This window comes from Pagrus pagrus (assembly GCF_965226575.1).
Source record: "Pagrus pagrus genome assembly, chromosome: 1".
NCBI classification, from domain to species: Eukaryota; Metazoa; Chordata; class Actinopteri; order Spariformes; family Sparidae; genus Pagrus; species Pagrus pagrus.
In genome coordinates this window covers 16,513,691-16,531,075 of record NC_140185.1, presented here as the reverse complement: position 1 = coordinate 16,531,075, position 17,385 = coordinate 16,513,691, and the positions used below count along the sequence as shown (strand labels likewise).

Below are 17,385 nucleotides of genomic sequence, written 5' to 3'. Positions count from 1 at the left end.
AAGTTACAAACAAGTGCAGAATCATCCTTTAATCTCTAACATCATAGCAGATGCTCAAAATCAACTTGCCAAAAAAGATGCATTAATGTTCTCTCATCACTTTGGAGAACAATTAACCTTTGATATTTCATGAATCTTGTGAATTTCGTCTCTGTAGATGTTTCTTCTGTTTCAGGCATGCAGGAGGAGGTGAACGTCTCACATAAACATAAAGGAATTTCTTTACATTTGCAGACATTTTGTGTTTATAAGCTTAAACTTATATTGTAGATTATGTAAAACGTCAATTAAAATGTGTGCCATCAGCCGTCATGTTCCTGTGTACATTTGACTCTTCTCTGTGCTGCAGATACTCAGGCTGAAGGCGTCTGAACCCACATTGAAGGTCTCAAAGTAATTAAGCCTAATCAAAGCAAAGCTGTTTTCAATTTGTGTTCATCAAAACATCCCTTTCACTCCTCACACGCTCTTCTCTACCCTGCTCTGATTCCTGCCCTCCTTCTGAAGAAGCTGCTGCGACTCTGATCTGTTATATCATTTGATTTGGTCGGTTGATTTCTTTCAGTCAGTGTGTGTTCTTGACTTGACTGATCCAGCGAAATGAAAGCTCCTGTCAGAGCAACACGCAGGATTCCTTCACAAACAAAGAGGAGGATTCGAGCTCACTCCACTCTCATCTATAGAGCTCACAAAGAGGTGAGAGAGACAGCAGAATGACTTCTGTAGATGTGTGGTGTTTAAAACTTGACCAAATATTCTTGATTTTCATGATTTTAGAAGTCTGGTCCCAGTGCTTTGAATTAATTCCTCTGGTCCTAAAGAGCTACTTTTCATCTCTCCAGCAGGTCGGTCCGGCCGGGATGAGGAGTCCAGACTTTCTGAACAGTCGGCTCAGTTTTCCCAGACCAGTCCTGCTCAGACTGGTGAGCTCGGAGGCTTCTCGGCTGTCGAGGACCAACAGACTGAAAGCCATCACTGTGCAGGAGATCAATGCCGCTGTCACACTTGTACGACGGCGGATACGTACCAGAGCTGCTGCATGAGGAGCTGAGCCTGAGCTCTGCAAGAACGTCATTTTATTAATGTGTATTATTAAAGAGTTTTATAAATTTTTTATATTTTGCCTATTTGTACAAGAGATTTCACATGATGATGCAAAGTCAGTAAGCAAAATGGGTATAGGAGAAGGTTCTGTCAAGTTTTTGATACAAATTCCTGATGTGGTACATGCTGGAGTTAGTTTGCTTTGTCTGGTTGTGTATATCAGATAAAATGCGTCACACTCCTTGTCAAGTTATTTCAGTCCTTCAGACATATTACTTCCATGTCTAAGCCAGTCAGGTCTGCTCTGCATGCAACTGCAAAGACTGGTATTGAGCAGTGTGATAAAAGCCCTACACACTGATGGCGGGCAGCAACTGCCTACTGCTACTAAGCTGCCTTTTGAGTTAGCTCAGTTAGCCGTGCAGCTAGCGGTCTGCACTGGGAGCTTGGATCACTGATGTGCTGGTGTTTGATATCTTTAGCACAGGAACTTTGGATCAGGATGGGAATAATGTATCCCTGTTATATAGTTGCTTCCTTCACAATGGGTCTTTTGTTTTCTGTTACAAGTGTTTCCAGCGCATTCATGACGTACAACGTGGCGCTCCAGGTAAAAATCAGACGGGAGTGGGGTCAATAGGTGATTTTTAGCAGGTTGATCCGCTTTCAAAAAATGCGTAGACCCGCTCATTTTGGTGGGAAAGCGTACTAGATGATATTTGACTTTAATTACGACCAACTGACTTTCTTGACTTGAAAAAGTATATTTTAAATTCACAAACGTCATGTGTGTGATTCATGGCACAACTCAAGCTCAAGGGATCAGAAATTTATTTTTTCTCTCGTTTACTTTCATACAATGTTTTTCTGAAATAAGGTCCAGTGAGGGGAACCGGAAAGGGGCGTGGCGACTGTTATAATCAACAGGAACTTTAATATTGTCTTCAAAAACTAAAGTATAATGATCATCCTCGTCCCTGTGAAGCTAAGTGCCACGAGTGAACAGAGTGTTGGGGGCGGTTACCTGTGAACACCTCAGAGGTGTGTGAAGGTGGAGCATGTGTGCACAGTGGTTTCTGTGGTTTCCTCCACCTGTGATGTCTCCGCCTCCTCCCTGAGCCCTCCGCTCCTCCAGCAGCAGCAGCAGCAGCTCCTGCAGCGTCCACAGCTTCTCTGCAGCCATTACTATTATTACACTGAAACCTCCTCCTAACAGTCATTTAGAGGAAACGTAGCGCAAAGTTTACTTTAGTGTGTGCGCATCACATGGATTGCGTGTCCCATTCATGATTTCCGGTGGATCGCGCGGATACAAGCTGCAGGTAGGAGCCATGATAAATAAACACCGTGCTGATGTTCTGGCACCGTGTGCGTCAGATGATCTTTCCTCAGTGTGATTCTGTGGGACAGTGGAGGAAAATGACGCGCAATAATCATCAATTATTATCCTCTCAGTTTGATTTGTTTTTTCTCTACAGTTCCCTGATGTGTTCAAAGCATGGTGCTGTTTGAGTGTTGAAGCAGCAGCCATTTAAAAGCTTTTTTTGTGGCGTGTGTGTGTGTGTGTGTGTGTGTGTGTGTGTTGTAAGGTGCGAATTGAAGCCTAATGTTAATGCACACTTGTTGGACTAAGCAAGGAGGGAAGGAAAATGTCATCAAGCCATAAGTGCTCGTTTGAGTTTTGCCTTTATATCTGTATTGAAATCTCACTTAAATCTTTCACTGAAGTAGTGAATATGGCATTCACAGTGTAACTTAAAGGGGCTGTGTGTAGTATTGAAAACAAAATTCAAACTCAATATTAGTGACTCAGAAATATTCATTTTCTTCAGTAACTTAATAAACAAGGAGAGAAAAGGGGAATAGGTCCCCAGAATGCTGTTTGAAGCTAGAAAGGTGGCAGGGTCCGCCACATATAAACAAAGTAAAACAGGATGAAATTGAGTTGTCTTCAAGATCAGTTTGTTTATTCAGTTTGTTTAAGCATGAAAATCAAACAATGATGTTTTTCTCTTCTGATTAAAATTTATTCCCCCAAAACTACATAGTGCACCTTTAAGTAAAAGTATAGTATTCATATCAAAATGTACTTATATTTTAAAACCTTGATTGTTATTCAGAATGGCCCATTTCAGAATAATGTATATTATATAATTGGGCTATAATTACAGTAGTTGAGATCACTTTGCGCATCACTTTAATGATTTGAGGTCGGCCAGTTTTTCTGGGTGATATCAGTCCGTCACACATATATTGATATCAGCATACATGTTTGCTGATATGAAACCTTTTTTCTTTACAGAACATAATGCAGAAAAAGATGCTGTGGGTAATTTAAATGTATTGAATTCCCAGTAAAGTTCATTGTTTCAGTGCACTGATGTCATTTTGGACGATAAGGTTTATTGTTGACTTGTAAAATATTCACCCCCTGTTACAGAACATTGTCACAGTTGTTCCACATCTGAGGGATCTTTGCGAAAACTGCGTGTTTATGTTCTGTGTATTTAAGAATATTGGTATTCACCCCAAATATCCAATACATCGGGCTCGGACTTTATGTACTGCTGGGCATCTGGTGAATTTACCCCCAGGAATCAATAAGAAATCTTATCTTTACCCTTAATAATCATCATTTATTTGTTGATTGTATTTTGCATTTTTAATCACAGTCCAAAAAGTAACGTAAGTTATGAAATTAATGTTGTGAAGCAAAAATACAAGATTTGCCTCTGAGTTGTAGTTGAGTAGAAGCAGAAAATGAAAATACTCAAATTACAAATTGTACTTAAAGTGTACTTACTCAAGTCTACTGGATTATGTTACTGCAAAATGGACTGACACTGCCCAAATCAGAAATAAATAAAGAAATAATACTAAGGTGCAAAAGTTAATTTAAAGGTACATATAGAGAGGCAAACTGAAGCAGAAATATCAAACTATGTTACGTTTTATACATTAATTAATGCCTACATTTATTTTTTATTATTATTGATCGAGCCATTTATTTTTCATTTTCTTTATTTATTAATGGTTTGGGCAGTCAAACCAACCTTTCTTCTCAGGTCTCATCACAGCTGTCACATGCCACCAGCCAGATGTGACCCACTGCTGCGAGCTTGGGAAAAACTCACTGATGTGACCTCTGGACCTCCTCGTTGGTCATAATGGGATGTGGCACCTCCGTTGCTACGGAAACACAAGGGAAAATAGTAGACACAGGTAATTATACTCTTATGGTCCCTTCAACGAAGAAAACAAGAGTCACATATTGTCCTGTCAGCAGGAAAATGTGGTTGACATGTAGGCCTGTTGTCTCAGAGGAAAGGTGTGAAGAAACACCTTGGCATAAAATTAGAGCTGACATGTTGGCACACCTGGTCTGTGGGTAGACGAGCGCAGACAGGTCATACGTGTTGGACACTAATGATGTGCAAGCTCACGAAAAACTTACAGTAAATGAGGCTTTTGTTATGAACGATATAACGGAACATATTTTCATGTCCCTTCACAGTTTTTCTTTTAAGATTTCTCAAATCACAGTTAAAGCCTTCAGTACATACTGTTCACACTGACGTCCCAGTTATCAAACTCACAGTCCTAGATAGAACAATAGATCCTTAAACATCTATTGTTCTCTGCTTAGTCCAGGGGTCTCATTTATAAAATATGTTCTTAGATTTATATTTAAACTTTGATGGTGTGCTTCTGTTAAATTCATAAAAGATGCTGAACATTAAAAACCTTGCCTGAGCAGTTTTTAAGAATCACATTTGTAACTTTACACACCTGTGATCTATAAATCTCAAATCAACTGAAATTGATGGTATCTGCCAGCACAAATGAAGGTTTAGTCAGGAATAAACATGGACCAAAAGAGGACTTTAAACATTGTGGAAGATGAGATCACAGCAATGGAGGAGACTGAAACCAGACAACACATATTATTCAGGGGACTAAATAGCAGGTTGATGAATCCAAACACACAAGCGTGGGAGTGTTGCCACTGCTGCACATTGTTCAAGTCAAGTCAATTCTAGACTTTGCTTAGAGATAAGATCATTTCCAGGTCTGCTTATGTGTGGCTTTCTACTTATACTGGAGAATAAAATTGATTGTAAGTCAGTTTTATAAATGAAGCCTCGGATTAAATACTAGAGCTGGAACAAATTGTCCATTTATCGATTACTCGATTGACAGAAAATTAATCTGCAACTGTTTTGATAATTGATGGATCATATCAATCATGTTTAAAGCAAAAATGTCAGAAACATTCTCTGTGTGTTATTAGGGCAGACTAATTGATAGTGAAAACAATCATTGTTTGCAGCGCTTTGAAAAACTAAGGATGCAATCAGATTGTGTAAATTTTGATAGTATTTATTGTTTAAAGGGTAAATCCACCAGTTTTCCACTTTATAGTATGTTTACAGGTCCGGAGGAGTGTTACTGCATATGTGAACAAAGAAGTTTAAAGTACTTTGTGGCTCCAGAGAAAGCTGAATATAATCTGATAAATTGCCTCCATTGGCGTCAGTCAGTGGCTATGTTGCATTGTGGGTTATGTAGGCGCCAGGTTTTAAAAAGGAAAAAGACCGAGTGGAATAAAAAGGTGATATCCCTGGTTCTGCTGAATTGATTTTGATCAGTAGTTTTTAAACTGTTATCATGAGTCCAACAGTGTTACAGGAGTGTAGTGTAGACAAGTGGACTGCTTTTCAAAACCTGGTTCCTACATTACCCACAATGCAACTTAGTGAGTGACATCACTGGAGGCAATTTATCAGATTACATGCAGCTTCCTCTGGAGCCACAAAAAGCTTTATACTACTAACTTCACATATGCAATGGTATTCCCCAAGACCTGTAAACACACTTGAAGGTGTAAATTGGTGGAGCTACCCTTTAAGAACTTGTCTTGCTCTGTTTTTATGTTGATGATCTCCTCTGTGAAGCATTTTGTAACATTATTTGGGAATCGTTCATGTTCGCAGTAGTCCCGGCAGAAGTATGTTACTCATCTCACTGTCACACTGTGTAGTATGAATCTGATGGTGATTAATCTTTGCAGTTGTAACTCTTCCTCTGACTTGTTGCACACACACACCCCAGATGTTTGACAGATGGCGCTTTGCTTTTCTTCAGCGTCTGTCTTATCTCCTCTCTTTAATGAGTGCCGTTTCTCCTGAAAGCTCTTTTAATTTGCTCAGCTTTTCCAGTCGCACTGCTGCTCATGACCTCCCCTGTGTCTTGTTATCTCTCTCCCTATATGTTTGTGCATGCGTGTGTATGTGTGTGCGTGTGTGTTGCCTTGCACATGTTTTTATTTAATTACCAGTTTCTTATGCTGATTTGTAGTTTTTCTTCTCACAGACGACACAGTGAAGACTCCCAACCCAGCTCTGAGTAAGACTCTGCTCTGCTCTGTACATTTTTCATATTCACCTCTTGTTTTTCAAATTGCTAATCATCAAAAGATGTAATTGAATTAGCTTCAGCTTTTGGATCAGGATCAGTTCTTGATTTAGAGACACAGGCGTAAAGAAATATTTCTGTCTAGAGCTGAAGTGTCTCCCATGTTAGTTCATGAACTGTATGTACAGTATGTGACTCCATGTATTCAAACGTGTCTTCCATCTGAATAAAATCTAAATAGCTGGTGTTTTGTCGTAGCTTTAAAGTCAGCCGTTTTGATTCAGCGATGGTACCGGCGCTACATGGCCCGTCTGGAGATGAGGCGCAGGTACACCTGGAACATCTTTCAGTCCATCGAATACGCCGGCGAACAGGACCAGCTACAGGTAACTCTCAGCACGGGCATTTCCATCTTAATAAAAACAAGCCCAGGCGCCAGAATTACATGTTGGCATTTTACATTTCTGCAATATGCACTTACAAGCCATGTTGACATTTCTACAATATGCATCACATCACGTCACATCACAAAATGCTGCTACTAAGATTATTCTGTTTATGATAATCTTTTTTTAATTGGTAATTTTTTGCTAAATGTTGTTTGTTGTAAAGCACTTTGGTACAAACGTTGGTTGTTCTCAGAGCAAGTGCTCTGTAAATAAATGTCACCATGACCTTGGCCTCACGTTACAGTACATGTATATGAGCTGACGCAGTGGAGGGGATGACGATAATGTTACAATGTTGAGACGGTTGCTAAGCCAGAGACCACTTAGCATGAAACCGCTGGATATTTTTCAACCATGTTTGTGCAACAAAACCAGATATTTTTGACACGATGTCGGGACATTTACAGACATGTCTGTGGCAACAAAAGCAGGTAATTTAATCAAAAACAAGAACTTTTCTTAAACAAAGCCAAGTGTTTTGTGCCTAAACCTCACCAGACCATAAGCACAGCATTGCCACAACACTGAACTAAACTTAAAGGGGCTCTATGTGACAGTTTGTAGCAAGTTGCATGTATTTTTCACTTTTCCATTGGCCACATGCAAGCAGATTGTGACTTGACGTGAAAGATGAGACACTCCCTGTCTCTCTCGATCGCCTACAGTATACAAGTCGGTGGACGATTTATTTAAATTGTTTAATGCTGCTGGACAATTCAGAAGTTATTCAGAGCCTCTTTAAAGACATTTTCAGTTGCATCATAAAGAAATGTAAATTTGTAACGTGTCTGTGGTTTGCAGAAACGTATCTTGCCAACATTTGTTCTGGTGATTGGGTTGATAAAACTAAAGTACATGTGTATGCTTTATTTCAAAAGCCTTATCTAACTTAAACATATTTTGTCTTTATTTCTTCAGCTCTCAAGTTTCTTCAGTTTTATGCTCGACAACTTCACTCAGCTGAATGGAAATGGGCCAGGTAAGGAGCGAAAAACAGGCCATCTAAATAATATGTTGAACAGATAGTATAATGTGTATTGCACACTCCGATTTCATCCATGCAATTTATTTTAGAGTAACAGTGCTGCCATATGGATGTGATGTAGCACATTTTAAGTGAATTCAGTGACTACGAATGGATCCTACTTTGTTATTTTGTGTGTGTGAAGCTTTCACCTTTCATTCATATATTTAATTTAGCTTTATATGTCATTTTTTGGGGTTTGTTTGATGCTGGTGTGCTATTATGTGATTCTTGATAGCCAGAAAAGAATGTTATGCTATTTTTAGGTAAAGACGTAAACTGTAAACTGAGAGCTGAAATCGTATTAATACATTATTTCAACAAGTTTATTAGTCAGTGTTAAGTGGTCGTTGTTTTGAACGCGTTCTAACACAAAAAGATTATATATAGATGCATTCTTCACCTCCATTAAATTCACACCGGTTTTGTTCGTCATGTCTCTGTATTTTGGTCTGTATTAGAAAACCCATTGCGTACACCCTGTTGCTTAGCAACTCCTGTGAATGCGGAGGCCAATGTGTCGGTGTGTTGCACTGACACAGCTGTGGCTTAAGTATGTACTGACCCACTCATCCAGCGGAAAAGCATAATGCTCCATTGACAAGCTTATCCTTAGGTCAGCCCTTGTTGTTGAACATCTACTGTCCTCTTCGTGGGTTTTACACCGACTCAACATAAGTCACTGGAAGAGGCCAGACTCTGTTGTTTGTATTTATTCTGCACAGCATCTGTGTTTGTACGAGTGTGGCAGAGTAGAGGACACGTGATAGTTACTACAGGGGAAATAGACCAGAGGAATACGCCTGTAGCCGAATGTCTGTTCATGCCTTGTTTGTTTGCATAAATTAGAGGCCATCGGTTTCCATTAGCATATCGGAGTGGTCTTTTAATACAACGGTGAGGCCGCACAGAGCTGGATGTGGCGCTGTGTCAAGCTGTTTATAAAAAGGATCTACAAATTAAAATCTGTATATAGAACATGCTTTAGTTCAGTGGGGGCACCCTGCTGCGGATGGGACAAACTGAATATCATATATATATTTTTATTTTTTATTCCACACATTCGTCTTTCTTGTCAAAACCTGATGTCTACAGTACATTACCTACTGAGGTTGAGTCAGTACTCGGCCTAAACAAGTACCTTGTACTTTTTATGAAAGCAAGTTTCAAGTTATGTTCACGCGTTGTTTTCCAGACTTGATCTCCCAGCTGCTGGACCCGGTGGTCGACCCCTGGTTAGACAGAGAGACCTGCTACAACTTGATCCAGATCCCCGAGTCGTACATCGGCCCCCGACTATCATTTCCTCTCTCTGTCTACGATACGAATGCTCTCCTTAATGCGTTCAAGGAACAGCAGGTACAGAATCTGGGTCTTTTCTTTCTCACTCTTTTGATTGTCTGGTTTAGATTTCCTGCTCTTAGGGGATCATTTATTTTCTTCCACGCAGACTCTACATGCCAGATATGTTCTGCAGCTGCTGTACGAGACCAAAAAGCTCCTCAAACAGATGCCAAACATCATCCACTTGTCGACATCCTACGCCAAAGAGATCACTATATGTGGTGGGTGACCAAGACCTCAGCTTGTTCATTCAAGAATTTGCTGCTTTGATGCTGCTGCTGCTGCTTCGTCTTGCAGCACAGTCGGAGTAAAAAAATGACCTGCTTACTGGTTAAGTGATTGCTGATGTTTGTAAATGTGTTTTTAAATGCAGTCGTCTGTACCTTAATGGCAGCGTTCCAAGAAAGGAGGTCTTGTTTATTTGCACACTGATTAGGCACTTGACTCCTCATCCCCGACTGCCTCCTCCTGCAGAGTCGCATCTCATTAAACTCGAGAATACTTGTGACTAAAGCAAAAAACACACACTGTTTGGTGGTTGAGGTGGAGCGATCGGCTGTCATGTTTTAATGCCATTTAGGACTTTTAGACATCCAGTTAACCCAGAAATATTATTCCAATTTCTCCATTGCTGTGATTTTCCTTTTGATACAGGTGATCTGCACGGCCGGCTTGATGACTTACTTCTCATATTTTATAAGGTAAAGCTACGTATGTTTTATTTTATATAAATCCATTTTCTATAAGATAAGATATAAGTTTATTGATCCCCTGTGGGGCAAATTCAATTTGACACAGCAGCACAAGGGAACAAAAAGTAGCAGCCAATTAATGTTTTCAAGCAAATAAGAGCTGTTACAATTAATCATTTAATCGATTAGTTGTCAGCTATTAAATCAGTGAATCACCAAATAATCAATGAACCCCTTTGAATATTTTTTTAAGAGAAAAGTCCAAATTCTCAGCTTCTTCTTTTTTAAATAATTTTATTGCAGTACATTTATATTTCAGTATAACCAGCAAAAGTCCATGTTTTTGCATAGGCCACTTACATTCATTCATGCATACATACAGTTTATACTTACATTCACTTAAATTAATAAAATTTAAAAAAATAAAGGTAACTGGACAGACAGCCAAGTAAAATAAATAAATAAATGCATTTAAAGGAGGGTGTGTGTTTGTGTGTCCCTGATCGTGTCCTATTCATAGGATTCATTCATCCTATTCCAAGGTGTGCCTCTGTCTAGTTGTAAGTTATTTTGTCATTTTGAGTGAAAGTTATATCACAAATTCATTATCAGCTTCTTAAAAATGAATATTTTCTGGTGTCCTTTGCTCCTCTATGACAGTAAACTGAATGTCTTTGGGTTGTGGACAAAACAAGACGTTGGCAAACGTCACCTCGGGCTTTGGGAAACCATTTTCTGAAATTTTGTAGACCAAACAACGACTCGATTAATCAGCCACATCAAACATGCCTGAAGCACGCACTCATCACTAATCTGAAATCAGATTTCAGTGTTTTTACGGTTTTTACGTTGCCCTTCAGAACGGCCTTCCCTCTGCGGAGACGTCATATGTGTTTAACGGGGACTTTGTGGACCGTGGGAAAAAGTCGATTGAAGTGGTCGTGCTCCTGTTCGCCTACCTTCTGCTTTACCCCGACTACATGCACCTGAACCGAGGGAACCATGAAGACCACATAATGAACCTCAGGTGGGTGAGAGAAGAGAAGTGAGAGAAATATTTATCATCATGCAAACATGAGAGTGTTAAAATATCAGTGTCCCATTGTGATGTTTATATGTTGTTGTTTCAGATACGGGTTCACAAAAGAAGTCATGCAGAAATACAAGGTACAGACACATGTCACTATTCTGCTTTTATGATGTACAGAAGCTCAGAATGACCTTTCATTACTGTGTGACTGCGGTTGTTTGCAGACTCATGGCCGTGAGATCCTCCAGCTGTTTCAGGACGTTTTCAGCCTTCTGCCTGTAGCGACGGTCATTGACGGAAAGATCCTGATCGTTCACGGAGGGATTTCAGACCAGACTGACTTGGACCTCCTCAGCACCATAGAGAGGCACAAGGTCAGTGGAAACAAGCAGCCAACCTTCAGCCTACACCTGTCCTCCATCTAGACCCTATTAACTGCAATCATCAAATACGGCCACTAGAGGTCAGAAAAACAATTGTATAAATCCTGACAAATTAACAGCCACCTTTCATCTTGTTTCCCGCTATTTAGTTGTGGTCTCCACAAACTTCTGTGCTTAATATTTTGCCTGTAAGCTTCCTACGTGCTAGACTTTCTTCAGCAGTCTGTTAGTAACTTTGTTTATCTGCTGCAAGGCTGGATTACCAACAAGATAAGTGGGCAGCAGTAATATCTTCATCATCAGCAGTCTCAATGAATTATCGCTGAATGCACAGGTTCACATACAATTAGCAACATTTAATTCTGGGAAACTACAGCTTGAAGTCGAGGAGAATGTACAGTTATTCATCACAAAGTAACTCCTGGAATAAATCATCTGTACTTTATACATGTATAATAGTGGTAATATGTATCATTAGGTTGTATTTTTACCTTTTTAGATTACCCCTGATAATAATTTGTGCTTACAGGAATTAGTACCGTACTAAAGATGTGTTTAAGTGTGTTAAGTCAAGAAGTTTTACAATCTGTACAACATTATGTAAGTTATCCTCTGAACTAATACCTTTGTTCACATTTTATCTCTGCTCTTCCAGGTGAAATCTGCCCTGAGGTTTCCCAGACACAGTTTGGAGCAGCTGGACATCAGTCAGTCCTGCAGGCAGATGAAAAGACTGAGATCGACCGACAGCTCTCGTCCCAGCAGCAGTCACAGTCACAGCAAGGGCCAAAGAACCCCGAGCCAGAGGTCTGACAGCAGCCCATGGTGTTGCGTAGTTGTAATGAGGGTCAGTGTCAAAGGTCTGTGTACATTAAGCCCTCTCCCCTGTTTTTCTGTAGAAAAAGGCGATGCAGGCTTAGCCGTCAAGACAGCGCCGTCTCCACCTCTTCTTCCTCGTCCTCCTCATCGTCCTCATCCTCTTCGCTCTGCTCTCCTCGAACTCCATCCTGCCTCACGCCTCGTCAGTGCCCGGCATCTCCCAACATGCCTTACGCCATCAACGCCCTCCAAGTGCCTTTCCTGGACTCTGTGTCCTCTGTTCCCCTTCCTTCACCTCAACAACATGAACGCGAGTGGAAACAGGTTGGAGGCATTCAGTGGAGGAGAAATGAATATTGTTCAGCTGTGCCATATATTGTGGCGTGATCAGCACTTTTACCTCCTCTCCTCTCTCCTGCAGATCGTGGATATATTGTGGAGTGACCCTAAAACTCAAGAAGGCTGCAGTCCCAACACATTCAGAGGAGGAGGCTGCTACTTTGGCCCCGATGTCACCCGGAGACTGCTGCTCCAACACGGCCTCCAGCTGCTCATCAGATCCCATGAGTGCAAGCAGGAGGGATATGAGCTCTGTCATGGTGGACAGGTACACTGGATGCAGTAAATTAGATTGTCCAAAAGTCTAAAAACGTCTGGAGGGATGAATGTGTGCATGTTTTGTTTCTGTAGGTGATCACCATTTTCTCAGCGTCTAACTATTATGAGGAGGGAAGCAACCGTGGAGCGTACATCAAAGTGGGCAGAGAACTGGTCCCCCGCTTCTACCAGTACCAAGTCAGCCGCACGACGCGCAAACTCACCCTGACACAGAGGTACAGCTGGTGTCTGGTGTGTGTGTTCCTGCAAAATGTGTCAGATTAGCTACAGTTGGCAGTAGTAGTACTTAAATGAGTAACAAACGAAAAAATGAAAAATAAAAGGCGACAATTTTGACATTGAATTAACAATTTAGGTTATTTATCAACCATCAGCATCTCCCATCTGAGGATTCTGCATCTGAATTGTTAAAATTTATTTTTTTTGGATTCTGGACTTCTTGAAAGTCAAAACAAGCTATTTGAAGATGCAACCATTGGCTCCGTAAATATCTAATATGCATTATCACTATTTTATGCAAATGTATAGACTAAAAGATTAATGGATTAAATAATTGACAGATTAATCAAAAATGAAACTAGATGTTTGTAAGTTATGTACGAAAGCTCGATCTTAGTTAATGAGCCGTGTTTGCGTGTGTGTCTGCAGAGTACGAGCTGCTGAAGGCTCGGCTCTCAGGGCCCTGAAGGAGAAGCTGTTCACTCATCGCTCTGAGCTGATGTCGGGCTTCCAGCAGTACGACCACAATAACACCGGTGAGCTCTTCTCACTCCGTTTCCCTCACTGATGCACATGTATTCACCCAGGTTCACATGTGTTGTTGTTATTTGTAAGCACTTCTTTTTCTCAGGTAGTGTTTCAGTAAGTGAATGGGCTCTGGTGTTGGAGTCTGTACTGAGGCTGGACCTGCCCTGGAGGACGCTGCGTCCACACTTAGCCCATCTGGCACCAGATGGCAGTGTGGAGTATCAGTCCTGCTTCGAGGATATGGAGCCAGGAAATCCTCTGACTCAGGTCTGAGAAGTAACCGAGTACATTTACTCAAGTACTGTCATTTAAAGGACTTTTTCAGATACTTGTATTTTACTTTAGTATTTTAACTTTTTTACACCTTAATGGGAAATGCCATACCTTCATCATTTATTTGATGCCTGTAGAATTTTTTTTTTTTTTTTCATTTTTTCAGGAACTCGATGACAGTACATTTGTTTTTCTTTTTCTGTGTTTGAAACAACAAGGTGTAGTTTTTAAGAGAAAGAAAGTTGATTGTTGAGTCTCTGCCCAGGTTGTCAGATTTTGTCACTTCGGTTTGTTGGCTCAAGTCCGAAACCAACGCAAAGCAGCAGTATTTGACTACCTACTACTCAGCAATCAACTCCTTTTCTCTGAAAATAACATAATTTTTGGATAAGGTCTTTGAAAGGGGAAAAGATTGGATGATTCTCTCAAGAGTGTTATCATGCACACAAAATTAACCTTTCCAAAGGGGAGACTTGAGGAGACAGCAACACAATGAGGCTTTTCTATAATAACTCTACTGTAACTCTCCATAAATATATTTTGGAAAAGGCTTCCTAAACAGATCAGTAATGACAAAAGAATAAATAGACAGGAATGCAGGAAATTGTAAGATGTAGGCACATAAATATAGGCACTTAGAGGAACTTAAGTTACTCTGCCAAGCTTGAAACATGTTAACGACACAGAGTTGCTGCCAGTTCAAGCTTTTTTGTGTTCTTCATGCCTCAGTGTGTCTTTATTTGTTCACATGCTGTGCGGACCATCTTCAATTCTACTGACGTAGTTATAGCCAGACTGTTTACAGCATTGAGATGCTTCTGACTTCTTATATCTTATATCTTATATCTATCTTTACTTTCTACACCTGCTGCTATTAAACACAGCTAGTGGATTGTTTAGGACTGTACTGTTTTGTTCTGTCTCTTCACCTTTCAGGTCACTCCAAACTTGGCTGAAACTCTGTTCAGATACAGGACAGACATCGAGATAATATTCAACATTATAGACAAAGACCATTCAGGTAAAAAAAACAGATTACGCAATCTCTTTTAAGACATTGTAACAATATTCATAATATATTTCTTATAGTTCAGTGATGTAGGTGTTTACTGTACATGTTGTCATGTTCAGGTCTGATCTCCATCGAGGAGTTTCGTCACACCTGGCGTCTCTTCAGCACCCACCTGGGTGTTGACATCGACGACAGAGCCATCGATGACCTCGCCCGAAGCATCGACTTCAACAAGGACGGCAGTATAGACTTCACTGAGTTCTTAGAGGCCTTCAGAGTGGTCCACAAACTGGACAGCAAGGATCAGCACTTAAACGGAAAGATGGATTGAGAGACGTATTCGTGAAGGGAAGAATCTGGATGCTAAACTGTTGATCAGTAGAGAAACTAATGTCTAGTTTCTAGATTAGAGAAACTAATCTACCTTTGAACATGTAAACACACTGAAAAAATAGCAGTGATTCGATGATGTACCAAACTATTATTGGTACATTTTTTAATTTGTTGATGTATTTTTAGCTAAACTAGCAGCCAGGCTGTAGGAATGGCAAGGTCAGTCTGTAGGTTGCTTCCATCAACCGCTTTGGTTTCAAAGTAATATATCTCATAAACTCAGACTTTGTACAGATTTTCTTGTTCCCTAGAGGATAGATCCTTTAGATTTGGTTATCGATTGACCTTTCATTGAACCACCAGCATGCCGAAGTTTTCGGCACAGTGAAATATCTCCACGTCAACTACATACATTGACATACCTTTGGGTACCGACATTCATTGTTCCTTGACGATGAATCCTTATGACTTTGCTGATCTACTGCAGTTTTCATTTAGTGCAATCGCAGGCTGACATTTATGAGCATTTCAGTGTGGAACGGCTCAACAAACGTTGGATGGATTGCCATAAAATAGTATCCAGAGGGATTATGTTCAATGGGAAATGGCTGTATTTAAACAATGCTCAAATATACAACATTCATGCAAGAAGCTGACCTGACAATTGGGAGCAATTTGGTCTCCAGTGGTTGGCCCAAGGACACTTTGGCATGTTGACAGGACGAACTGCCAACCTTTTGATTTCTGGACAATCCACTTCCTTTCCTAATCCACCGCCGCCCCGTGTTGGCGGGAATATGGAAGTTCTTGGCATAAAGCTGCAGAGAAAAGGTTTCTTGACCATGTCAAAAAGAAATTGCTAGAAAAAGTCTGAAACAGGTTATGAGGCTACGTATTTTAGGTGCAGTTTGATTTAGTACAGATGTCACCTCTGACGGCAAACCTGTGAGAAACATAGTGTACAACAGATACAGCAGGAGAACCAGTGTGATGCAGCACTGTCCAGATTGATCACTAAGGCTTCAATCAGACCAAATCAGGAGCTGTGGTGATCACATCAGGGTTGTGCGCTAGTTTGGGAGTAACAACAGATTTCAGAGAGGCTTTCTCCATCTGCAACAAGATCGCAGAGTACTTCTCTCTCTTGCTGATGCAGTCTCCCGGCAGCACAGTGGTGTATGAGGCCCAAAGCAACATTATTAAAACTCAGAGCAATTTGGCGGACCTGTGAATGTTTGTGCATTTGCCTTTTCTCGTCCGTTTTGACCCTGACACAGAACGTCACGTCAACCAGCACTTATAATAAACATGAAAGACGTATTATAGAATCAGGCTTTATTTATGATGTCATTTTATAAATTTAGTGTTAACAGCTTAAACAACAATACTGTTGACCAGCCGGTCTCATCACAGGCTCGTGATTGGCCACGTCAGGTTGTGTTCCTCCAAAAGTTGATTCTGTTTTAACTTTTATCATATTTTTTCCAGCAACTCCTCCGGTTTGCACCATCCACACTAAGAATGAATGTGATGAGTGGTGTTTTCCCTGCACTGCCTTGGTCTGAATGAGGCTTCGGCTCAGAAGGAAAAAAAACCCTCCTGCTGAACTTAGGGTTTGTGTGGGTATTTACCAAAAAGGAATAAAATCACTTTTTTGGAAGTTAATTGTTGCATTTTGTCTATATTTTTACTGTGATTCAGTGTGTGTTTGTTCTTATACTTCACTCTGGCATCCTGACCACTATAATTTACCAAAGGTGAGAGCACTTAAACAGGCCCAGGCATCCTGTCAGCCTGAGTAAATGATGGGTTCAGATTTTACTGAAGAACACACACCCTACAGTTGCAAAAGGCTCCAGAAGTGAAGGGTGAGAGACAAACTGGGAGGTGTGGAGACTAATAATTTTTAAACTGATTGTTTTAGTGTCAGATTTCTTGGATAATACCGCTTTTTGTCAACAACCACTTATTTCTAAAGGCATGATATCACTAAATATTTAAACAACAAGTAAAATTGCTGTTTACTATGAAGCAGGTAAAAAAAAAAGAGACTCTCCCCTGATACCTTTCCATCCATCTGTCAGAGTGTTTTGCGTATGCACCATCTCACCCCTCCTTCCTCCCTTCCTTCCTAACATCTGCCTATCCTGTAGTAATCCCAGACCGCATCTCTCCTCCCCTCGATCTTCAACCTCTTATAAA

The 17,385-nt window shown here is 40.5% G+C and overlaps 1 protein-coding gene and 1 long non-coding RNA gene across 3 annotated transcripts; both read left to right on the top strand.

Moving 5' to 3' along the window:
* The first annotated feature begins 334 nt into the window (after window positions 1-334).
* LOC311262595 lies at window positions 335-1,114 on the top strand. Its single transcript, XR_014623278.1, has 2 exons — window positions 335-696; window positions 843-1,114. It is a non-coding gene; the product is annotated as an uncharacterized lncRNA (long non-coding RNA).
* Window positions 1,115-2,181: 1,067 nt separating this feature from the next.
* ppef1 (protein phosphatase, EF-hand calcium binding domain 1) lies at window positions 2,182-16,848 on the top strand. Of its 2 annotated transcripts, none has more exons than XM_084352692.1 (19): window positions 2,182-2,366; window positions 4,110-4,266; window positions 6,418-6,450; window positions 6,718-6,845; window positions 7,827-7,887; window positions 9,128-9,291; window positions 9,383-9,497; window positions 9,931-9,977; window positions 10,829-10,995; window positions 11,099-11,135; window positions 11,223-11,372; window positions 12,037-12,188; window positions 12,281-12,524; window positions 12,622-12,807; window positions 12,891-13,033; window positions 13,467-13,573; window positions 13,669-13,832; window positions 14,775-14,859; window positions 14,970-16,848. In XM_084352692.1, exons 2-19 carry the CDS (start codon window positions 4,212-4,214, stop codon window positions 15,179-15,181), a joined length of 2,250 nt encoding a protein of 749 aa, XP_084208818.1. In that variant the 5' UTR covers window positions 2,182-2,366; window positions 4,110-4,211; the 3' UTR covers window positions 15,182-16,848. The 2 variants fall into 2 exon arrangements, with proteins under 2 accessions (XP_084208818.1, XP_084208819.1); XM_084352693.1 differs by having other exon boundaries at window positions 4,088-4,266.
* The last annotated feature ends 537 nt before the right edge of the window (window positions 16,849-17,385 follow it).